At 37.1% G+C, this 25,339-nt stretch overlaps 2 protein-coding genes across 3 annotated transcripts; one reads left to right on the forward strand and one right to left on the reverse strand.

Moving 5' to 3' along the window:
* Positions 1-2,919: 2,919 nt before the first annotated feature.
* Positions 2,920-8,738, forward strand: LOC133851337 (uncharacterized). 2 transcript variants are annotated; one of them, XM_062287700.1, is made up of 7 exons: positions 2,920-3,321; positions 3,409-3,586; positions 4,663-4,843; positions 4,951-5,034; positions 5,387-5,494; positions 7,465-7,734; positions 8,412-8,738. In XM_062287700.1, exons 1-7 carry the CDS (start codon positions 3,027-3,029, stop codon positions 8,487-8,489), a joined length of 1,194 nt encoding a protein of 397 aa, XP_062143684.1. In that variant the 5' UTR covers positions 2,920-3,026; the 3' UTR covers positions 8,490-8,738. The 2 variants fall into 2 exon arrangements, with proteins under 2 accessions (XP_062143684.1, XP_062143685.1); XM_062287701.1 differs by having other exon boundaries at positions 2,926-3,321; positions 4,666-4,843.
* Positions 8,739-9,016: 278 nt separating this feature from the next.
* LOC133851336 (violaxanthin de-epoxidase, chloroplastic-like) lies at positions 9,017-19,344 on the reverse strand. The gene is given in 7 exon segments (XM_062287698.1): positions 9,017-9,666; positions 16,916-17,307; positions 17,418-17,514; positions 18,052-18,224; positions 18,591-18,848; positions 18,850-18,889; positions 19,177-19,344. Coding segments are annotated over 7 exon segments (1,527 nt in total). The 5' UTR covers positions 19,242-19,344; the 3' UTR covers positions 9,017-9,164.
* Between the last annotated feature and the right edge of the window lie 5,995 nt (positions 19,345-25,339).

Genomic DNA, 25,339 nt, shown 5'->3' on the forward strand with positions numbered 1-25,339 from the left:
TGAGAATCCAAGACAAGATCATATTATTACAACGGATCCAGGCGTGATACTCGATACCAGCATCGATCGAGGGTTGAGAAAGATTTCCATCAACGAATGCCAATTTGTTCTTGGTAATGAGAGCCATCAGCATCGATCGGCTCCAGGTATTGTAGTTTTCACCAATGAGCGGCTAAGAGATGAGAATTGCTCCTGGACTTTTGCCTTGAGGCAAGTAGAAGGGACTGGCTGGATTGGTGAAGATTGAAGGTGGAACATTGAATTGAAGAGGAGGATTTTCAGTGTTTGTGAAAGGAATGTTATCAGAAGGAATTTCCGACGAGGAAGAAGAGTTTTCAAGCGCCATTGTTGTGGGCTCTGATACCATGTCAAGTTCTGGAAAGAATAGAGAGAGAATGCGGAAAACAGAGAAATGGAGAGAAAGAATTCTTATTGAATGAATTGCGTTAACTGAAAGAGTCAAGCTTTACAAATATATATATAGGCCGAGAATACAAGCCAGAAATGAAAACTAACTCTGAACTAACTGATGAAACTAATACAACAGAATAACTGAACTAAGAAAAACTCTTTTCTTCTATTCTATTAACTTCCTCTTCTATCTCTTCAACTTCCTTTATAATGGTCTTCTCCCCTTCCTCTACTGTCTTCTCAAGCCTCTCTCCAATGGTAGGCTCCGGACCGCAAGTATTATTCGTTTTTATGAATGTGTTAAAGTCACGTCCTTCGCTCTTAGCTGCTTTTTCAAGTTCAGGAACAATGCTTTCTGGCAAAGCCGCACTTCTTGTGTACACAAAAGTACCGCCATAGTCATCCCATGCATCATTTCTGCCTCGATAACAGAGACGGAGGGGGGGGGGGGGGGGCATGGTTGAAAAAAAAAATTATTTGGTTGAAAAAAAAAAAATTTAAAAAATTATTTTAGCCCATTGGCCCTTTCTCAACAAATTAATTTGGGCCTTACCCAATTATTTTTTTTGCCTTAACCAAATCAACCTAAAAAAAATCCCTCTACAATCCACAGATTTACTATAGAAATCAAAAGCCGTCACAAAGCACTTAACGGGGGCCTTCCAACACAACCAATTTGCCTTACCCAATTAAACCTATAAAAAGCTCTTTCGCCAAACTACATTCCACAGGACCACAAGCATAAACAAAAACAAATAGAGAACAAAATTTCAAAAAAATCACCTTACCTAATTAAACCTAGAAAAACCCCTCTTAAACCTCATCTTCTGTAGATTGTCACTGTCTGATGACTTTGATCCCACCGACAGTCAGCCACTAGTTCAGCGTTTAGTGCTTCCAATTCATTTTAACTTTGTAAGTTCTCAAACCTTAATATTTTGTTTATTTTTTCCGGTCATATGATAAAGAACTGAAGAAGAGAACTGAAAACGTGAATGGGGTTACGACCTAGGGGGGAAAACTGAAAACTTGAACCGAAGTATGAAGAAGAAGTGAAGAGGACGTCACGATTGGATTTTAGAAGAGGACTCTCCGTCTCTCACACTGTTTGGAAGAAGAGTCTAGAGAACTAAAGAAGAGAGTACAATAAAAAAATAAGATAACTTTCGGAAGAAGTGTCTAGACTCAAGAGAAGAGAGTACAATATAAAATAGGATAAAAAAATTTACACCGATAAACTATTGACTCATTGACTTATAAGGAGAAAAGACTCAAATTTTGTACAAATTTGGTGAACCGTGAGAACTTTTATTTTTATTTTTTTAAGATGTGAATCGTGAGAACTGAAGCCTAAAGAAGAAGTAAAGACAAATTTGAAATTTTGTACAAATTTTGTGTCATTTGTGTGAAATTTGTGTTGTTGATAAATTATAATAATGTTTAAAGTGATATTTGAAATTTGAGAAAGTTTTAACCTTTCAAAAAAAAAAAGTGTGAAAGTAAAAGAGAAATGCTAGATGTACTAAATCTTTTACCAAGAGATGAGTACCAAGATGATGTGGAGCTTATTTATTGGTACTCGTAGCATTTATTTTTATTAATTATTTTGATTATCTCTAATGAATAAGCTCCACATCATCTTGGTACCCATCTCTTGATAGAAAAATTTGTACCCCTAGCATTTTTTTTTTTTTTTTTTGGCACTTACTCTGTCAAACTACCATTTTTGACACTTGAAACATTTTTTTTTTAGCGTTTAACTCTTACTTAAAATGAACGATAGCGAAAAACGGCCGTCGACTGTCAATGGGTAGTCCAGTGAAGATCCGTCGAACTCCGGCAGTTTGAGAAAAAGAAGACCAACTTTTGAAGTATAAAGAGAAATGGTACACAAATTTTTAAATTTACACTTTTAAATGCTTATTCTTTGAGATGTCAGCGAAAATTATTATTGAATTCAAAATTTAATAAATTTTTTGTCATGTTAAAAATATTAAACGTTTAGGAATATAAACTTAGAGGTTTTTTTTTTTTTTTTTTTAGCATTTTTCAAGTATAAAGGCCCATCATGAAAATCGTAATGCTCCATTTGTTGATACGTCACCTCTATTATGGTGATTGGTGAGCATCTCTTTGCTCATATCGGCTATGGGTCTCCCTTTCAGATTGAAGAAAAGCAAAAGAAAAATGCTAGGGGTACAAATTTTTCTACCAAGATGATGCAGAGCTAATTTATTGGTACTCGTAGCATTTATTTTTATTAATTATTTTGATTAATTCTAATGAATAAGCTCAACATCATCTTGGTTCTCATCTCTTGGTAAAAGATTTAGTACATCTAGCATTTCTCTAAAAAAAAAAAAAAAAAAAAAAAGTAGAAAAAAAATTATTCAAGTAAAAAAAGATTGTACGAGTCAAAGAAGCAACTTGCTGTGAACGTAGTGAAGGTGGGACTCACTTCTCAATTTGTCTATCTCGATTGCTTATACAAGAAACAACTTGCTGTACACGTATTGAAGGTTTTGTGCACTACAAAATAAAAGCATCTCTCTTCTTCAATTCCATTCCACTCTTTCATACACTTTTGTTTTAGCGCCTAATTGCTATACCGTTCCATGTCTTACATTCCCCCACACAAGCGGCAGTCGAAGGACCCTGATAGGCCCTCACCAATACCAGAATCCCTTCCTCGTGAATTCAGGAGAAATCTTGATACGAGTTCATCCAAATCTAATCAAGGAAGAAGCTTTAAGATTGTCTATGCAGGCCGGGCTGTAACCTTATGGTTTGCAGTTGGTTTGGATGACAACAACCAATTTCCATCTTCCGTACATCTCGAGCCAGTTCCCATGGAGTTTATTGAGAGAAAATTCGGGGGAAAACCCCTTGCTTTGGCGAACCGAAATCCAGGTAAATGTTAGTGGTGGGTACCATTTTGCTGCTCTCGTTTTGTCTCTGGAATTGCTGATTAATAATGGGTTTCTCGGTTTTGGTTAGTTGAGAGTGCGCAAGTGGGAGGAAGTTGTATGAGGAAGCCATGGGAGTCTATTGCAGAAAATGTCCTGCCGAACCTGCTTTCCTCTTTTGAGAATTTGCGGAATGAAGTGGTTTGCCAAAAGTTGGAAAGCGTCAAGCCAACGCTGGTTGCTAGATTTGGGAAAATTCTTTTTCATGGGTAATTGCTTTTTCTGTGAGTTTTTGTTAGTTATTGCTTCATTTGGTTAATCTGCCTTACTTAAATAGCAATGTTTTCTTATTTTTTGGCACCCCATGAAAATTTAGTTCAGAATAAAGAAAATTTCTCACTCCAAGAGCATGAGTATTATGGATCATGGATGTAACAACTTTGAAAGCGAGATTAAGGCAAGAAAATGTGTAGGGTCGATAACTAGGAAGGACTAGGCGAGATGTGATTGGAATGGAAGAAAAACGGAATACAGAACACTTAGAGGTTTGTGTTCAAATGACCCGAGCCGTGTTTGGACAAGGCAACTCATTCGAATGAGGAAACTCGTTTGAACACCAATTGAACTTGTCATGTAGGACACCGCATCTCAAATAATTTGAAACTAGTTTGAATGAGACACGGTCCATTTGAACGGGGACGACCTTGCATGTGACTTAGGATTGACAAATTTTGACACGACCCGCGAATTCCGACACGACATTAGAGGGTTAGGATTTGGCATAAATGAGTCAACCCTCTTGACCCGCTTAATAAACGGGTCAATCATGGGTCAACCCATTGTTGTAGATTGGTGTTGCATGTGTAAGAGAAGTAGAGAGTTTTTGGATTACTTTCCACTCCATTGTAAGATTGTCAGTGCTTTTTAGATTGATATTTTCAGTTGTGTTGGGTTAGCTTGGGTTATGCCTAGGAGAGTAGTAGACCTTTTTGCTTGTTGGAGATGGTTGTGCGGTAGCCTCAAAATGCATCAATGTGGAAGATGGTTCCGTCTTGCCTTTTGTGGTGTCTTTGGAGGGAAATAAATTATAGAAGTTGTTAAAACCGCAAGAGAATGGTGGTGGACAAAAGTTTTGCTTTTTCAAAAGTCTTTATCACGAGACAATTGCTTTAGATCTTAATTCGCTTAGTTTTTATGATTTTCTTGTTTATTTTTTTAATCTTCTCTTTCTAGCTTGGTGTATCTCTTGTATACTTCTTAAGTTGGGTTGTGCCTTTTGCGCTTTTCAATGATATTTTGATTAGTTATAAAAAAAGCAATAATTACCTAGATCTTTGTCACGCAGAAGCCCTTCAATCAGCCAGGAAACTACCACAATGGATTTGGCTGGAGAAACCACATTGAGAAAATTGAAAAGATCATTTTACACAAGTGTTCCTAATTCATTCGCGGAAAACATCATGGGGGAAGTTGGCAGAAAGATTGAAGTTGACTTTGAAGAAGAGAAAGATTTATACCATGTGAAGGTATTTCTTGCTATATACCTCTGCTTAGTAGGTTCAGATTCACGCTGTTTACACTTTTGATTCAGTTGGCTACTGACTACCTCAATTTATTTTCTCATGTTGTATAGTTGTCTGATGCCACACAACCGGATTCAACTCTTTCTTGCAAATGTAGTGTGATGAAAGAACATAAAAAGCTTCAGCTTTATAAGGCAAGTTTCAGCTTAAAATCAATGCACATAGCTGTATTAGGTTGGAGAGATGATGATTTGTTAGTTTTCCTGTTTTGTTAATTCTACGTTAAAAATACCTCAATGTACTGTAAAGTGCATAATAGGAATAACTGCTGGCTAGGTTTAGCTTCCTAAATTGCTGCCCTTTTAAGCCAAGTGGATTTCTCTTCCCTTGAAAGTTGGAGATTTAGTAAGGTTCTTCTAATGTTTGGCTAAAAAGAAAAAGGGTCTGACTTTATTTTCTCCCCTGTATCTTGTCAGTTTTACTATTTCCTTCCAATTGTTTATAACGATTGTTTGGAGGCTTATGTTGAAATTGTCATCACTGTAGGTTGAACTAAACCCGGTGCGTCACATGGTTGTGGACACATCGTGCCTTGATAAAAGTTTAGACCTAAGGCTGATGCTATACACCAAGGGCATCTTAACAGCTCTCACTGTAAGTTTCTTTGTTACAGTCGCTGTCATATCTTGCTTTTTACATTACTTCATAAAAATTGATCATGTTCATCCCCATATCTGCTCATATTAATAGGTATTAAAAAAATTTCACAGGGGTGGAATCTTTACGCTAGAGCTTTTATTAATCTGAATCCTTATCTGGAAAAGAAAAAAAAGGTGATATAATCTTTAATTGTTAAACATATGTATGCGTTTATGTCACTTCAGGCAGGTAAATGTGGCAGTATCCACCCAAATTTCTAACAAAAAGTTTCCTCTAGATGAACATAGATATTAGTATATGCAAATAGGATAAGGTTTCTTTGAATCAAGTTTTAGTTGCAATCACAAAGACTTGAAAATGGAAACCGGGGAAAAGATTATGTAATTATGACTCATCTTCAATAAATGGTGTGAGTTTACACATGTGAGTATAAAAAGATTGAGTCTCACATTGGAAAAGTGTAACCAGTTTGAGTGATTAATATAGCAATGTTGGGCCCAAAGCCATAGGCTTAAGCTTTTGAGTTGAGTGGTGTCTCAACATGCTTATGGGCTTACTAAAAGACTCCTCAAATAGTATCAATCTTCGTAACAAGTGATATAAGAGCTGATGGTGGTGTGCGGTATGGTGGAGTGGTGCAAGCACAAACAAAGGTCCCTGGAGTAGGGACAAATGTGTAAGGTGCAAGTATGGATGAGGGTCCTTTGAGTAAGAGGCAAAAGTTCATGGCATGGGCTTGTACGAGGATTCTTGGTGTAAGGACAAATGTGCAAGGTGTGAGTATGGAGCGAGTATGGACAGGGGTCCTTGGAGTTTGGGGCAAAGGTTCATGATATAGGTACAAACGAGAATCCTTGGTGTAGGGCCACAAGTGATCTTGAAGAGGGCCCATAAGATTGAGAAAAAGCTTCCGTTTGAGGGGGAGTGTAGCAATGTGGTGATAGACTCACACGTGAATGGGAGATTGTTGAGTTAACATGTGAGTCTAAAAAGATTTGAGTCTCACTTTGGAAAATTGTAACAATGTGGGCATTTTGATTTTGATTTTGGGCATTTTGATTTTGGTTATGATTGAAGATGCAAAAGGATGAGTGAACCAAAAAAAAAAAATTGGCACAGGATCGAATATTGGCATTAGCCTATAGCTCTGATATTATGTAAGAAAACATAATCTAGGGAAGTGTTGAGAATAAGAAAGAGAGACATAGAATTAAGGTGGTTCGGTCAACTCTTGTCTTAATAGAAAGATAATGCATTTACCTTGAGATTCCTTTGATGGGGTTTTGAGAGCATTTTTGTCATTTCAAGTAAAAAATTAGCACGTGTATGGCATGTGTTACAAATTTCATCCCTTTTAATGCGCTCGGCTAACGGAAGGGTATTTTTACTAACAATTGATAGTTGGAGGGGGTTATGTGTCATGAGTGTAAGTTCGGAAGGGCAAGTGAGAAAGAAGTCTTCTAGTGTACTAGGCTAGCGCTCCTTTGTGCTTTTAATGAATTTGAATTACTTAAGGTTGAGTGTCAGTTCGTGGGGGATAAATGTAATTTTCCCATTATTTATCTATTGTTATGCGAGTCATTCTGCGTGTGTGTGCATGCCAATGCCTATATATCAAACAAGAAATGAAAAGCACGTGTATGAAAAGCATATTTATGTTTAGGTTTTAGTTTTATAGGTTTGTTGAAGTAAGTTTTGTGTGTACTTATTTATTGACTGAAAAAACGTATTCAAATTTTGATTTCTTCCCTCAACATATTTTAGTAGGAAATATTAATTATAATATTCATTTGCTATGAAGCAACCTGAACAAAAAAGAAAAAGAACAATAAAAAGAAAAAATTGAAAATAGGGGTGGGACTAATCCGCTTAACCATTCAAGATTTCAAGTTAGTTTTATTGTGCTATTTCTTATACCTGAGACTTAACATTCATGATCAAAGTAATTTCATTTGTTCTTCCAGGATGAAGAGATGGAAAGCATTAGAAATCTGATTAATTCTGCAGTTTTAGATCCAGATGTGAAGGGTGGGTTGAGATGGCCCCTGGGTTTTGCGTCTTCTGGAAATAGATTTTCTGTGGTTGGGGTTTGGCACACAATAGCAAAAGCCTATAAAAGTCCATCAAGGAGGCTGAAGGTGAGACATGCTGATAGATTTGATTTTAGAACTTCAACTGGGGAAGCTTCAAGGGAGATAAGTTTGAAGGTTAAAAACATCGTCTCATTATTACAGGTAGTAATGTCTGTCTCTGCTTGCTTCTTAAGTGGATAATTTCTGCACTCTACTGTGTTTTCTTGTTTTATTAATACCTAAATGTCTCTGACTTTCACTAACTTCATTTAAATAGATATATATCTGTACTAGTAACTCTTAGATTTCTGCAATAGGCTCAAATTTTGCATCATCTTTGCAGAATTTTTGAATTACTTGAATTTCCAAAGTTACAAGATGTCCTATAATTACTTTTGCTGCGCATCATTTTTTCCCTGCTTCCAACAATAAACAAAAAAGAAAAGAAGAAAGGAGGATTCCCCATCCAAATTTGTACTTAAACATTCAACCATGTTTGCTGAACGTGTCAATTGTTCTATATATATATATTTATTTATTTATTTTAAAACTAGTCTACAACTTCAGACCCCAAATAAAACCAACACTTTCAAAAGCAAGATCATATGAATATATATATATATATATATACACACACACACATGTAGAGTAGGCAACAATAAACCAGTCATGAGCAACAACACAGGATTTAGATAATTATTCAGCTTCAACATAATTGACATTGAAGATTATTTGTGATGAGTATATATTAAGCAAACAATCTATCTGTTTCTCTTTGCATTTATTTCTATATTTTCTTAATGATCCTTCACGTGTTTATGACCTTATTCAATTATCAGGAAGAGACAGTGGAGATTAGTTCGGTTTCGGATATGCTTAAAGACACCCTAAGGTTGATATGGGATCTCATGCTGTGAAGGCTTTCTAACATGAAATAGCACGTTGCAGGCTGCCCGTCCTCTCCCTATGTTTTTTTGTGCTTTTTTTTTTTTTTGGTGTTTTTTGTTTTTTTTTTTTTTTTTTTTTGTTTTGTTTTGGTTTTTGTGTTTTTGTGTTTTTTTGTTTTTTTTTCAGTGTTAATAGTGTATATGCTTACATTTTATGGCCAAAACATTTAGTTGTACGTTTGACTCTATTTCTCTTATTGATTGGTCACCTTTTAGATATGCCTGCATGTAAGGGATACGAGCAGATTTTTGGCACAGTAACACAGGCGGGTGGGTTCCCATATAGCTATCCGTACATATACATGCAAATAGCAATATATGGGTATGCAGGTCCAGATAATATTCTGTCCGCCCGCATACCCATATATAATAAAAATGCATATCAATACCAAGAATTTTTCTAGAAACCCTATCTTTAGCCAAATCATTTTGCATTCTCTGACTTAATGTTCTCTTCTTTCTCCCTGCTCTTGATCTGAAAACTTAGATGAAAAATGTACGTGAAAAAAGTAGAAAATGGCATTTCATCTTCTACCAAGTGAAAAGAGTATGGATGCAAGATCAGATTACATTTTTCAAAGAATAAAAAATGAAAGCAACTATGTATGGTGTAAACAATGAACTCATTCTATTTCAAAATGAAATCTATCTAAGCTTCCTAATTGGCAGAGCTTTTCCAAAGAGCTTTTCTACCTCCGTTGCCTCCATCTTTAGCTCGTTTAATATATCCATCTCTTCTTTGCTTAGCTCTCTTGCAAAATTTTGCTCATCTTCTTGAAGCACTCTAAATCCTTCTGCTAACCTCTCCAACAAGGTCCTTTCAGTCTTTCCAACCTTCTCAACTTCCTGTTCTATCTCTTCAACTTCCTTTATAATGGTCCTCTCCCCTTCCTCTACTGTCTTCTCAATCCTCTCTACAATGGTAGGCTCCGGACCGCAAGTATTATCCGTTTTTATGAACGTGTTAAAGTCACGTCCTACGCTCTTAGCTGCTCTTTCAAGTTCAGGAACAATGCTTTCCGGCAAAACCGCACTTCTTGTGTACACAAAAGCACCACCATAGCCATCCCATGCATCATTTTTGCCTCGGTAATATACAAATATGTAGTCATCTTGCTTATTTTCTACTTTGGATGATAGAATATACCTACACAAGTCTTTAGTGATTCTAGTAAGGTTTTTAGTTAAATGAAGGGTCAAGTGATATTAAAACAGATATAATTATGAGGAGCATTTGCAAGTGTACAGGATCTCAATACTTCCTTAATTACATAAACAGAATTACAGAACTACGAGATTTAAAATTAAATAGATGTTGTTTGTATGTCTATATCAGGAAGAAAGCTGTTGGCTATAAAGAGATACAAAGTTGGCCCTGTTCTTCTGTTCATATGACATATACTTGGTTCATACGACATGAATAATGAAAATCTTTATGCACAGTCAGAGATCATAACACCATCGATATGCAACGATTGAGTATATGTAATTTGTTCGACTTATGGATCACTAGTCAGACAGTTCATAAAAAGACTCGGTGAAATTTATGTCCATTGTGCATATATCTGAAGTCTAATATATTACATACAGAGAGACAGGAAACCAAGAGTAAGTTCTAGTGTTACCAGCATTTGAGTCTCTTCTAGCCATTAGTTTTGCCAATATGTATAAAGTAACTTGAACAGAGTTGTGCGCCATTTACACTGAAGCAACTTACCTAGATCACCTTAATGTAATGAAAGGCAAGAACTTAATTGAACTGACTGGCTGAGCAACTGGGCAGCCAGGTTAGTGGTTTGACTAGACAAGATGGTTCTTCACTGATAAATATGCACCTTTAAATGCATGACGTTCGCCATCTATAAAGAGGCTCCCAACAAGGATAGATGTCGACATTTCTAGTCTGGTGTGAATCACATATAATCTTCCACAAACAGAAGATAAATTGTGCTGTGGCATGTAATAAAAATGAGTATGCTTACATATCAAAGCTAGGCTTTATGTTGTTTTCCCAAAACAGATATGGGTAACTTTTCTCCCTACATCAAGTTTTCACCTATATAATATCCTATAGATATGAACAATCAGAACCTAATTGTCCAATTCTTCAACTCCCAATAATCCAGCAAGCCTTAAAGGACTAACTATTGTTTTTTTTTTATAAGTAATGATAGTATTATTGAAAGCGTAAGGCGCCCCTACGTACACTAGAAGTATACAACAGGAAACATCTAACTAGAAAGCGAAAAAGAAGTAAGAAATTCAGCAAAGCTGATAGATAAAGGGTACAAATAAGTCATCGACCAGACATACAAAGTATGAAGAAACAACTCTAGCACCTCCTCAAGGGAGCTTTCTAGATTCTCAAAACACCTAAGGTTTCTTTCTCTCCAAATACACCAAAAAAGGCAATTAGGCACCATCTTCCAAGAAGTAGCGCTCCCTGATCTCCCAGACTTCCACCAACAAGCAACTAAGTCAAGCACACTCCTAGGCATGACCCACGCAATCCCAAAGCGTGAGAAAATGTTGTTCCATAGAGCTGAAGCCAAATCGCAATGCAGAAGAATATGGTCCACTGATTCCCCATCCCGCTTGCAAAGACAGCATCTATCCACAATAATTAAGTTCCTCTTCCTAAGATTGTCCAAGGTCAAAATTCTGCCTAGAGCTGCAGACCAAGTGAAGAAAGCTGCCCTCGGGGGAGCCTGAGACCGCCACACACACTTCCATGGGAACCGAGTACCTCCAGCACACATCATAGAACCAAAAAAAGACTTCACCCTGAACACACCTTTCTTGGATGGGACCCATTTAAGACAATCTGCCCTCTCCATATTCACCTTGGTGGAGCCCAGCATCTGGAAAAAAGAGGCAAAAACATCGACTTCCCAATCATGAGCCTCTCTAATAAAGCTCACGTTCCATTGAATGGACCCGCCCAAACTCTCCAAATTATCAGCCACTGACGCATCCTTCACCCGAGCAATGCCAAAGAGATCAGGGAACACTTCTTTCAGAATCGAATCTCCGCACCACAAGTCATGCCAAAATCTGATCCTACTCCCTTCCCCCACCTCAAATCTAAGGAGTTTGGAGAATTTCTCCCAACCTTTCCTTATAAACTTCCACAACCCTACTCCAAACGCCCCAGCAACCTCTCGGGAGCACCACCCACCCCACAAACTTCCATACTTTGAGTCCACCGCGACTCTCCACCAAGCATCCCTATCCATGCCATATCGCCATAACCATTTGCCTAGCAATGCGCGATTAAACTGAACCAACTTCCTAATGCCAAGCCCCCCATTCGAAATTGGAGTACAAACCTTCTCCCAACTCACCAAGTGGTATTTAAAAGCTTCACCCATGCCACCCCAAAGAAAATCTCGTTGCAACTTCTCAATGCGAGAAGCAACACTCACCGGAATAGGGAACAGAGACATGTAGTACGTAGGTAAGTTAGAGAGCGTACTCTTGATAAGGGTCACTCTCCCTCCCTTAGAGAGGTATAACCTTTTCCAACTAGCCAACCGTTTTTCAACCTTCTCAATAACTCCATCCCAAATACGAGTAGACTTGTAAGGAGCCCCCAATGGAAGACCCAAATATATCACAGGCAAATAAGCAACTTCACACTCTAAAATGCCAGCTAACCTACCCACATTATCGACATTCCCCACTGGAATAATGCTGGATTTGGCCAAATTAACCTTAAGCCCCGAGACAGCCTCGAATAAGAGCAAGAGGACTCGTAAAGACCGAATCTTTGAGGAGCTAGCATCACAGAAAATCAATGTGTCATCAGCGAACAAAAGATGGGAAAAAGAAGCATCACCCACTCTGAAACCATCCAACACACCCCCACTCACTGCCGCAGTAATCATGCGACTCAGCGCCTCCATAACAAACACAAACAAAAGGGGAGATAAAGGGTCTCCTTGCCTTAGGCCTCAAGAGCTACTGAAAAAGCCGTATGGTGAGCCATTAACAAGCACCGAGAACTTAGCAGAAGAAATGCACCGAGCTATCCACGAACACCATTTGCCCCCAAAGCCGCATCTCCTCAACATATACAACAGAAAATCCCAATTAACGTGATCATAAGCTTTTTCTAAATCCATTTTGCAAATGACTCCCGGCTCCCTTGATATAATACGACTATCAAGGCATTCATTCGCAATAAGGATTGGGTCAAGAATCTGCCTTCCTTTAATGAAAGCACTCTGGGATTTGGAGATAATCTTGTCCATAACCGTCTTCAATCTGTTGGCCAAGACTTTAGCAATGATCTTGTAGATACCTCCTACAAGGCTAATGGGACGGAAATCTTTGAGAGACAAAGCTCCTGGAGTCTTAGGAATAAGAGAAATAAAAGAAGCATTCAAACTCTTCTCAAAAACTTCTCTAGCATGAAACTCAGAAAAAACCTCCATAATGTCCAAGCGCACCACCTCCCAACAAGCTTGGAAAAAAGCCATAGAGAAGCCATCCAGACCCGGCGCTTTATCACCATTAAAAGCAAACACAACCTTTCTAACTTCCTCCTCCTCAAAGACTCTCTCCAACCACCTTGCTTCTGACTCTAAGATGGCATCAAAGGAAAGATCATCCAACCGAGGCCTCCAACTATGCTTCTCAGAGAAAAGATCTTGATAGAACTGAACCACATGCTCCCCTATCTCTGCCGGATTAGAAGAAATGGAATCTCCAATCAACAAGGAATCAATAGAGTTATTCCTTCTGTTTGAGTTGGCAATGGAATGGAAGAATTTTGTGCATTTATCTCCTTCTTTCAACCACGTCACCCTGGACTTTTGCCTCCAGCAGACCTCCTCCAACAGAGAACATCTCTCTAACTCACTGACAACCTCCAGCTTCTTTTGAAGTTCCCCCTCAACCAAAGCCCTACTACCTTCCACTATATCAATCGCCTGAAGCTCCTCAAGAAGCTTTCTCTTGTTCCTCTCCACATTACCAAAGGCCTCTACATTCCACGTTTTCAACTTAGACTTGAGGGCCTTTAATTTACAAGCAAGCACAAAGCTAGGAGAGCCATGAAAGGAAAATGAGTCCCACCAATGTTTCACCAACCCCACAAAACCATCCACCTTGAGCCACATATTCTCAAACTTGAACGGCCTACTTCTTGCAGAAGAGTGAGCACAATCGAGGATAATAGGAAAGTGGTCAGAGAACAGGCGGGGAAGCCTCTTCTGAGACGCCTCAGGAAACCTATCTTCCCAATCAGGAGAGACAAGAAAACGATCAATTCTGGACCAAACAGGAGGATCACAGGAAATCGACCACGTATAAGAACCTCCAGCGAGCGGAAAATCCATAAGACCCTGATCAGAGATGAAATCACAAAAGTCCCTCATGGCAGTTACACTACCAACTCCAGATCTTTCGCTAGGAAACCTAGTAGTATTGAAGTCTCCCCCTATACACCAAGGCAAACTCCACCAACTCATAATCTCCGCCAGCTCATCCCAAAGACCCCTCCGATCAACCCTGCAATTCGGACCATACACTCCCACAAAACCCCACTCAAAGTGATCGTCAACATTCCTCAAAGAAACTGCAAGTGTGAACCTCCCCACGCACACATCCACTTTCTCCACCACCCTCTTATCCCACAAAATAAGAATACCCCCTGAGGCCCCACTAGCATCCAAACAACACCAATCCACATAATTACACCCCCAAAGACTACGCACAAACTGCCTAGAAGGATCCTTAACTTTTGTTTCTTGGAGGCAAATAAGATCCACCTTCCAATCTCTGAGCAAATTGCAAATCCTTAAGCGTTTACGCCTATTATTCAGCCCCCTTACGTTCCAAGAAAGAATCTTCGGCTTCATGGCACTACTACTAGTCCCCTTGCCCTCCTCTTACCGCTACTCAATCCGGAGCCTTTGGTATCATAGTTAATAGAGCTCTCCAAATTCTTGATCTCCCTCTTACCCTTCGCGCGTCCTTTAGCCAATCGACTCTCCTCTTTTCTCTCCTCTTCTATACAAGACAGGACTAACTATTGTTGATGAAGACATATTAATGTTTTAGAGCAAACAAGTACAGAACTAGTCTTCTTTGGTTTATCTCTGTCTTATACTTTTACCCAATCCCTAAAACCAATAACTGTAATACATGTGTACATACGTATAAACAAAAAAAGAAAAAAAAAAAGGGAAAGAAAAGAATCAATGACAAGTACCTTTGCTGCATCAGAATCAAAGATATATTTATTTGATGGATTGAATCATGAGTGCAAAAGGAAGTCATATAAAGGAGGAAATTTATCCAGAAAGTATGAGAATCATGAATTGAATCATGATTTTTACGCCATTCTTAGGATGCAAATTTAGAAAGTATGAGAGTGCTTTGGCAGCATCATGCTTATCAAGCAAGATGTAGCATGTGTAGATGTAACAACTTGGAGGAGGCACTTTGATGTAGGACAGAAGCTTTGACACTAAATCTTCTATAGCAAACAGCCCAAATAGCATAGTATAGTGAACAGTGCAATGAACACTACTATAAACGGAACTTGTGAACACTGTTAGGTTATTTGTGATTGTTTGCAAGCCTTTTGAGCAATGGATGATTTAGGGTTTTAAAGATCCGGATTTTAGGAGAAAAAATAGGTCTAAGTTTTGATCTAATTCTGGCTGGAATTGCTTGAAAATTCAAAGGAAACTAGAAAGAAAAAGAAAAAAATAGATAAACCTAAGCATCAAGCATCATACCTAGGATATTTTGGCATCACACCATAAATAGGGCTGTATCACACAATTCTCAAAAGCAATTGTTGGAAATTCTAATAAACGTTGTCTTCATTGAATAGAAACCATTACATTCACTGATGTGGACAACAATAAGTGAACTTTATTTTAATTTAGTTTTATTTAATTTTAAGTGTCCATGGTACATTTGTAATTTTATATTTTTGGACATGAGCTGTACTTTTGATCCTTTGGCCTTATTTTAGGTTTCTTATGTTATTGGGATTTATTTTGGGTTCACGTGCTCTGATACCAAACTGATGTGGAACACATTGTATGAATGGTACCCGTGAACAATGCTAATGAATAGTGTCATGAGCAATACTGTAAATAGTATTGTGAACAGTATTTTCTATTTGTGAATCTTATGGGGCTGGATGGCTTAGAGTTTTGCAGATTATGATTTTAGGAAAAGAAGATATTTAAATTTCTAGGATTTGGTGGGAAATTACTGGGAGTTTCAGAAGGAAAACATAGATAAGAAAAAAAAAAAAAAAAAAAAAAAAAAAAAAAAAAAACCTAAGCAACAAACCAATGGTTTCTTGGCACGACACCTTGGATATGGTTGCATCACACAATCCATAAAACAATAGTTGCTGGAATTTTCATAGACGTCTTCTTATTCAATTATAACTATAAGAAAAATCCTTACATCCAAATATATAAGCATCCTATCCGCTATCCGCAAAAACCACTATCCAGTATCCACATTCCCTTACATACATATATATAAATTCACTAAAATGACGTTTTGAATTTGGTAAGTTTAGAATCTTTAAGTTATGTTAGGTTTTTTCACTATCATCTCAAAGTTATACCTCACTACATTTATTTTTATTTTTTTCTTTTTCTTTTATTTTCTTTAGGTAATCCAAATCCTAGTTACTTTATGAGACAATGACCTTCTATTTTTGATAATCGTGATTTGTGTAACAAGCGAAATCTTAATTTATTTAAGCTTGCATATAATAATAACCACAATATTTCATCTTGTATATAGGTTTGGATTATTTTACCTTATATATAGATTTGGATAGTAATTTAAAGCGCCCATTACCTCGTATGTAGATAGCGGATAATAAACGTATTCAATAACTGCAATAATTGCGTAGATGCGGATACCTAAAAGTGATAACCGCATTTGCATTTTCACTCCTAGGGCTTAGAGTTCTTTGGCTTTAAATACTAAAACCCAAACCAAATAACCAGCAAACCATAAATAAAACCCGATAACATATTTATTGGCCTTCGAAACCTATGCCCCCCCCATAGGAAATGCCGGTAGGGCTACAATGTATAAAGCTACAAAGAATCCATATTTATAATGGGATTTCAATTTCAACAATTTGAAAATGAAAAGTCAACTATCAATATCAAATCAAGGTAATTGATTAGTGTAATTTCATGGTTTTCTCCTACCAATAAATCCCTTGGCTTACTCATTCTGACATGAAAAGTGCATCATATTTCAACACTTAGTATATGAAAGATTGTTCTACCGAAGACAAAGGATTTGGTAACAAACAAGTAGCAAGTATGTGTGCAAGCATGCCTAAATGGACACATGAAGAGGAGTATGAAAGTAGCTGCAGAAAGAAATGGAGAAATTACCAGTCATCTTGATAGTGAAGATACTCGTTGTCATGATTGTAAAGTATACCAGGCTGGGTAGGATCTTGCACAAATCTCTGTACAGCTGATCGAGTGAAAAAGCCACCATCTAGCGTTCGAATTCTCCATGACAAATTTCCAACTAGTTTGTTGGACTCTGTGTGGAATTCATGCAATTGGCAATCAAAAACATCAAAGGTGGGATTTAAGCCACTAGCAATGAACCACTTCCCATTGAAATCTGCAATGTTGAAATTCCTAACTAGAACAGCAGGATCAGGTACAGGAAATTCCCCAACATCGGATTTTGTAGGTACGCACTTCTTTCGTGATACTGCACATTCATTAAATTCATCTACAACATTGTTTTCAAACAAGTCCCCACATTTGATCTGCAAGACAAAAAGAGTGATGTAAGACAACAAGAGTTTACCTTACTCAGTCCAAACTGGTAAGCCCCTGAATGGCTGAATATATATCGAGAGAAAGATAGGGAACTAACCTGACATTCAGTCTCATCAGGCCGATTGTTGCAAGTTTGGAGACAAGCTATATTGGCAGCACATAATGGGTTTCCAATGCACTTGGCAAGTTCTACCCTGATGTCAACAAAAGCACCAGTGATCAAATTAAGGATAAGGGACAAACTAAATTTCGGACATAGAATGCCACATATTTTGTGATAAATAAATAAAGAAAGAGATTAATCAGACAAGAATGGACAAACAATCAAGTCCCAAATTACAAGATATCACTCCCTAGACTCAGATCGACTGCCATCTCAGAAATATGCTCACCAAGTTCAATGTTGGCAATCAATTTAAAACAGATACTAAAATTCCTTTTGATATAATTCCCCTTCTTGAGCTGAAATTTCTTAATTAATGTAGATATTCTCAACAAACGACTTCAGTTAAGCCCAGCATTATGCAATACAGGCACTCATCCAATTATAGTTCTTTTTCTAGGCTATTTGAGCTGTAAAAAATTGGAGGATATAAAGCTAAATTTCCTTCCAAACCTTCTGAGTTCTCACAGGGGAAGAAGCATGGGTAGCACATTTCGGTATTCTTGTAGCCTCAGTAGCAATCATGTTATAAGCAAACAAGGAAAAGACACCAATTAGGATGAGATACCTGCATTCCTTAAGCAAGCAGGCACATGTTTTGATAGCATCAACAGCATCGGCTGAAGGAATGACCATCAAAGTGCATGCCAGTAAACCAGCCAATTTCATCAAGTGTAACTGCCTCCATTCTTTGAGAACAATCAGTACCTTTTCAACCACAAAGTCAAGTATCTGTTTTCCCTACAAAGTGGAAAGAAAAAGTGTTAAATCACAGTACTTATCCCAAGAGCTTAACTGATAGGAATAGGTAAATTTAATCATTTGGACAATACTTTAACACTCTCTTTCACGTGTGGGTTCAAACTCCATTTTAATAGGTAAGACATAACATGTGTAATATTTAATTGAAATTGGAGCTTAAGGAAAGAGACAGGTTTCGAACTCAGAACCTATGCTCTGATAACTTGTTAAACCTCCACAAACTGATAGAGAAAAGTAAATTTAATCATTTAATTAATACTTTAACAAAAAGCAATAAAGATTATCAATAATAAAGCAAAATCTACATTAAGAGACCATGAGCAGATGTGTTGGGGAACAAGCAACCTCGCGTTTACTTGTGCTGGGACCACATGAAGAAGAAAGCTTTTCTGTCCTCCAGGAGAGCAGTGTTGAACGCCTTGACCCAAAACAACAGAAGTTTCTACAGGACTTGCTGCTAGTGGACCAAATTTTCGCCGGAGCTACACCACGTAAATTTACAACACCCACCCTTCTCCTGTGAAACCGTGGATGACAAGTAAGTCCTGATCTGAGACACGAATTACCAATATTTTCATCATGGTACAGACAGAGAGACTGTGCAGCCAATGCCATGCTTCAGTGTTTTCACTTCCAAATCTGACCTGAGCAAAGTCTACACATATCAGCGAATGGGTATCAAAAATATTGATCACATACATACAATCCTGTTGAGTGAATCCCACATCTCCAAAACCCATTAAGAAGAAGAAGAAATTAGTAAGCTAAAGAACAAATGCCAGTGACAATCAGCACTAATGTCACGCATAATAGAAAATTTAAAGCTACATTGCGGCTTAAACTAATTTCGAAATGTAAACTGTTAGAGAGAATGAGAAAGAGAGAGAGAGAGTGCATGTGTGTGTGCGCGTGGTTAAGTTGGAAAGCATACCAAGAGACGGAACTGAAAGGAAGGCAATGGGCAGGTGGATTAGTAAAGGAGATGAGTGTTTTCATTGGAGGGACCGTTTTGCAGTTGGAAGACAAATAGAGGAAAGAGCGAGAGTGGAAGGAAACAAAGCGACCGTGCGTGGGAGTTTGGTAGCCGAAGAAGTCGGATAAGACATCGTGTGGACCGGAAACAAACCCGTAGCGCTCACTACTTGCCTTTTCTGTCATTTAAGGGTTCTTCGGCCACTCTTATTTGGCTTCTTATTTGGCTAAAAGATAATTGGGCTACCCCCATTACAATTTCTTTTTTTATTTTTTATTTTGGTTATAAATTTTTCTATTGTGGGTGTCACGTGTTATAATTTGATTGGTGCTGATGCGGTATTTAACGATTTTCATCAAAAAAATTATACGGAACATTTTTATATTACATGAGACTTATTACAAATGGATGTAACAATATAGACTAATTTTACATTTTTCTCTTTGTTTTTTGCAAATAATAATAATACTAATAAAAGTTGGAGACGTGATAGTACCCAATCCGCTGCCCTGACAAAGTCTTCCAATCGGTCGGCCCGCCCATAGAATCCTAATCGTGCGATGTAAGCCTTAATCCATGCATTAAACCCTTAATAATTCCTCTTTGGCCTTCATCGATCGTTCGACCTCGGTCGTCAAACGTTCAAGGATGACCAAAATGGATAATAAACTACAAACTCCTATCCAAACCTATTTTTAAGCTTAGCCACGACTCCTAATTATCCTAAAAGACCTAACAACATTAACCAACATAGTATGATGTGCAAAGTACAAACAAGCTCAATCCTTTCAAAAAATATATCTAACCAATTTTCTCTTCTTCATATGTAGTATTAACAACTCATGGATCGGATCTCATCCTAGACCCATATAGTAAGTTAATCATGCAAGAATAACGAATTAATACATATCTAACTAACCATAACAATATTATACCCAAGCATAATATCCTCATATAGTAAATCTAGATGCACCAAATCTATAGGATGAATGCTAAACCACGAAAACAGTAGCTTAACAGTAGCATAGAGGGCTAATAACATCAAAAGAAACAAGATTGGGCTTAAGAGGTTATCTCCTCTTGAAGTGAAGATGATGTCCCAAGAGTCACCTCCTATCTCTCTCTTTTGAACTCACTTTCTCTCACTCTAGGGTTTCTAGTGTGGAGGGGCGACGAAAATGACTACTCTAGATGTAAGGATGGTTAAGTAGGGAGATCTCATGCACGCCCAATAAGGTTAATGTGTCTAAAAATTAAATGCTTCTAGATTGTTATTGAATGTTCAATAACAAATATCGATCATTCGGTGTAGTTATTTTCGAACGTTTTAAGTTTGATACCAAATGATCGATGACATCTGATTTCGTTCGTTCGTTCGAGAAACCTAATTTTATATATATATATATATATATATATATATATATATATATATATATATATATATATATATATATATATATATATATATATTTGTTTTGTTGAAATTCATTTGAACATTCATCTACGGGTACAATATTTCAAGTATTTATTGGCAATTATTTTCTCCTAAGTAGTATTAACGATATTGAGCTTTGTAATTTTTTTTTGGGATAATTGCACCGTTGGTCCCTATGGTATGTCATAATTATTTTTCACTCCCTATGATTTAAAAAGTCCATGGGAGGTCCTTGTGGTTAGTAATAATTACAAATCAATCCCTGAAGTCAAATTTCGTTAAAATTTTTAACAGATTCTGTCAAATGCCACGTCAGCACCACGTGTCGCCAATAAGATGGCGACACGTGTCCATCTTAATAAAAAAAAAAAATTATTAAAAAAATAAATAAATATACTTTTTTTTAAAAAAAAAAAAAAGAAAAAAGAAAAAAGGGAAGCCAAGGGGTGGCCCAGCCACCCCCAGCCAAAGGGGGTGGCCGCGAGCCACTCCCAATGGCCAGGGATGGCCACCCCGGGCAACTAGGGGTGGCTGCGTTAGCCGGGGGTGGCACGCGGCCTCCCCCAGGCCATTGGTGGTGGCTGCGTGCCACCCCCGGCCACTAGGGAGGCCGTGACCACCCCCAGAAGTGCCCCAGGGTGGCGCGCGGCCACCCCCTTGGTTGGGGGTGGCTGGGCCACCCCTTGGCTTCCCTTTTTTCTTTTTTTCTTTTTTTTTTGGTGTTTTTGTTTTTGTTTTTTTTTAAAAAAAAAAAAAAAGAATAAGTATATTAATTTATTTTTTAATAAATTTATATTTTTTTATTAAGATGGACATGTATCGCCATCTTATTGGCGACACGTGGTGCTGACATGGCATTTGACAGAATATGTTAAAATTTTAACGGAATTTGCCTATAGGGATCGATTTGTAATTATTGCTAACTACAAGGACCTCCCATGAACAATTGAAACCATATGGAGTGAAAAATAATTATGGCATATCACAGGGACCAACGGTACAATTATCCATTTTTTATTATTATTATTTAAAAAAAAAAAAAAAAAAAAAACACACACACACACACACACACACACACACACACACACATATATATATATATATATATATATATATATATATATATATATATATATATATTCCACGTGGCTGGGTGGTGTGTTACACATACTGATTGTTAGTTAATGAGAAGATACAAACCCTAGAAGACATATTGAAAGCTTGTGCACTGAATTTTAAGGGAAACTTGATCCAGTAATCACCATTAGTGGGGTTCACTTGCAGTGACAATTTCCAGGCAAGCATTGGTGTGGTGTCGTACAAAGCTCAGTAATTAACTAAAGTAATGCTCCCACAATTAATTAACTAAAATAATTAACTTGGAGTGTTACCTATAGTGCATACATACTAATTAACTTGGAATTAGCTGAAATTATTACATTTAACAATAAATATTAGAGTAAAAAAATATAGCGAGAAAATGAAAATCAATGATTTGAGCTGAAATACTAAGTAACCTCAATAATATCATCTATCATCAAATACAAACACAAAACTTCCAAGATGATGTAATTCACAATAAACATTACCGTCTAGACTATACTAAACCAACCTCCCTACACAAGCTATTCACTTAGCATCGCTAGCCTTGCAAATCGCCCTGATCCGCCTCCTTGAAAACCTGCGAAATTACAAAACACCAAAATGATTATAGGTAGAAAAGTAACTGCATAAGTCCATGACTTAATAAGTAAATTATTACGGAACTTGTCATGCTGTGAGCCTTATCCCATCGAAAATAAGCAAGTGACTTTAGTAATTAAGAATGTCATGGGTTTTGTAAAATTGGTAAGTATTGTTGCCTTTGTTAATACGTTAATATTGAAAAATTGTTTTATTTTGAAATTGATAATGCATAGATCTATGTACAATTCACATATTATTTTAATGCAAGAAAAACATGTAGAATAAAGTATATTAAGCAATGTACATAATTACTCATAATCCATAAGAATATATACTCCATATGGTTTACTTGAGCCCTTAAACCCTTCTCGATAAGGTCTGCATTGTCCCATGGAACCTGTAGTACAGCACTCGTGCCCCGATAAAGCATGCATTTCGTTACCAACTAGTAATCCGATCAAGTCAAACCCCGAGTAGCCCACATTACTAGCGGTACCGTATATTATGACCACCATCCGTACATAGTTGCATGGGTCACCTATAAAACCATTAGAACTAAGGCCAAACAATATAACCATAAAACTATGAACCATAGGATCAAGTTGTAATACACATGTGACTGCCATCTGTATATGGCAATCTACACAACATATGCTCAATTATCATAGTTCATTTAGCAAATAAACATTGATATCAATGCATTTGTAAATGTTGTTTGAAATAGTTAGGCTTACAACATGATTGTTCGTAGTAAGCATGCATAGAAAGATTGCTCAATATATAAAGAAAAATAACATCTTTCCATGATAAAACCGATTAACCATTCTATAAGTATTTACTTACCTCTAACGTTCGAACTCAATCCCAAACATCTCAAAAGATTAACTTCACGTTTTTGCAAGCTATACTTTAATATTAAACATATTTCATATATAAAAAAACCATAACCTTATACATGAAACCCTAGTCATGCGTCTAGAAGCCTAAATCATGCACTTAACCCTAATTAACACATTCTGCCTTCTTTGATTGATCGATCAATCCTTGAGGGTGGATCGTTTGATGCTTTGCCAGTAGCGATAATTACTTAATATCTTCTACAAAAACTTAATCTCAAGCTCAAACAAGCTCTCTATTGATATAAGAAATCCTAATATACATCATTCATCATGCACATACGTTTTTAATCAAGCATGACCTCATACATCGCTTAAAAAATTAAAGGTCCTACCTTTGTTCTCATAATTATAACCCATTGCTAATTAATCAAGGAAAAATGTTTTAATGTGTTGAAATATAGTTGCTTTGATATTGTTTTAACATAAAAATGAAATCTACCATTAAAGTTCATATTTTTCATGTAAGAATCAAACTTTCATTTTATAAAAAGGGTTAAATACACTTTAGCTCCCTGAACTAACAACTCTTTTTAAAATAGTCCCATGAACTGATACGTGTGACACTTAAATACATTAAACTATCATTTTATTGCAATTAAGCCCATCCATTAGCGTTATCTGTTAGAGTGGATGGAAAAATCAAATTGGACTAAAGACTTCCGAAAATACCCTATTTTTTACCATTGAAAAATCAAATTTACTCCTTATAATTATTAATCAATAAAAAAAGACTTTGTTTTTTTTTTTAAAAAAAAAAAGAAAAGAAAAAAAAAAGGTGGAAGGTAGTACGGCCAACCAAATGGAAATGGGGCCCTCAACCACCAAGGGGGTAGTTTGCAGCCACTCCTAGTGGGTTGGAGGTGATTGCGAGCCACCCCCAGCCACCACCACCTTGATTTTGGGTGGCCAACCACCCCATGGGCCACCCTTTGGGTTGTGCGATTTTTTTTTTTTTTTTTTTTTTTCCTTTTCAATTTCATTTTTTAAGAAATGAGGGGTGTTATAAGAAGCCTGACAGAAAAGTGGTCACATGAAAGGCAAGTGACCACTTTTCCATCCAAACTAATGGCCAAGGCTAATGGAATTATGGAAGGGCATAGTTACAATATAATGATAGTTTAGTGCATCTAAGTGTCACACTTGTCAGTTTATGGCGTTATTTTGAAAAGGTTTGCCAATTTAGAAGGGCTAAAGTGTATATTTAACCCTTATAAAAATGTCAACAACTTTAGCACATATGATATGAAAACAACTAATTATGATTAATTACAAAAATTACAATAACAAACATGCATGAAAACTAAAGATTGAAGGTTAGGTTAAGCCCTTCTTATCACAAGGTACAAACTTTTCCGAGGCTTGAGGAGCAAGACCTTAGCTCCAATGGTCCTCTCTCTTTTTCTCTAGTGTTGGGTCACTGATCAAATGGGGTGGAAATGGGACCTAAAGTTTATCCTAGGTCTTTAAATAGGATCCTTCGCATGTACCAAGTGTTGAAAAACCCTAAAAAAAATGTAGGTGGGGCCTCAGTTGTTTGATCAAGTCCTTGATCGATCAATGTATGCCACGTTCATCGATTGATCGATGGTCGCAAAATCCCTAAAAATAATAATTTTAAAAGCTCTTTTACGACACAAGTCATGGAACGGACACTTTGTAAGTGTATACATATATATTTATGTACATTTTAGAGAGGTTTTTATATTTAAATAGTTTAAAATATTAAAAAGTCTCGTGCTTTTAAATCTCTACAAAAAAAATTGCATTTTGCCACTTATAGGTAGGGGTGGGCAAATCTGCCCCGTACCCACAAATCTGCCCCGCCCCAGTTTTCACAGGTATTGAGTTGTAATTGGTATATGCGGATAGATTAAACATTGATTCGTGACTTATGGGGTGGATTGTGGAAATGGAACTTTTCTGCCCCATAAACCCGCCCCGCCCTGAGGTATGTTTAAGCAAGCGCATCCCGATTCCCGCATAGCATCAATCTTCAGATTTTCTCCCAAATGTCAAAAGTTCCCAAAACTGTGAAACCCTAGAGAAAAGAAGTAATGAGATACTTGACCCTGAGTTGATGACACAACAATCTGGTGAAGCT

The sequence above is a fragment of the Alnus glutinosa genome, chromosome 12 (assembly GCF_958979055.1).
Source record: "Alnus glutinosa chromosome 12, dhAlnGlut1.1, whole genome shotgun sequence".
In the NCBI taxonomy this organism is placed as follows: domain Eukaryota; kingdom Viridiplantae; phylum Streptophyta; class Magnoliopsida; order Fagales; family Betulaceae; genus Alnus; species Alnus glutinosa.

What these genes read in the sequence shown, in the direction of transcription:
- LOC133851337 (XM_062287700.1), top strand. Translation starts at nt 3,027, where the DNA reads ATGTCTTACATTCCCCCACACAAGCGGCAGTCGAAGGACCCTGATAGG. An exon ending in TTTGGCGAACCGAAATCCAG is followed by an intron (nt 3,322 to 3,408) that starts GTAAATGTTAGT and finishes GGTTTTGGTTAG; the next exon opens with TTGAGAGTGCGCAAGTGGGA. An exon ending in GCATCTTAACAGCTCTCACT is followed by an intron (nt 5,495 to 7,464) that starts GTAAGTTTCTTT and finishes TTGTTCTTCCAG; the next exon opens with GATGAAGAGATGGAAAGCAT.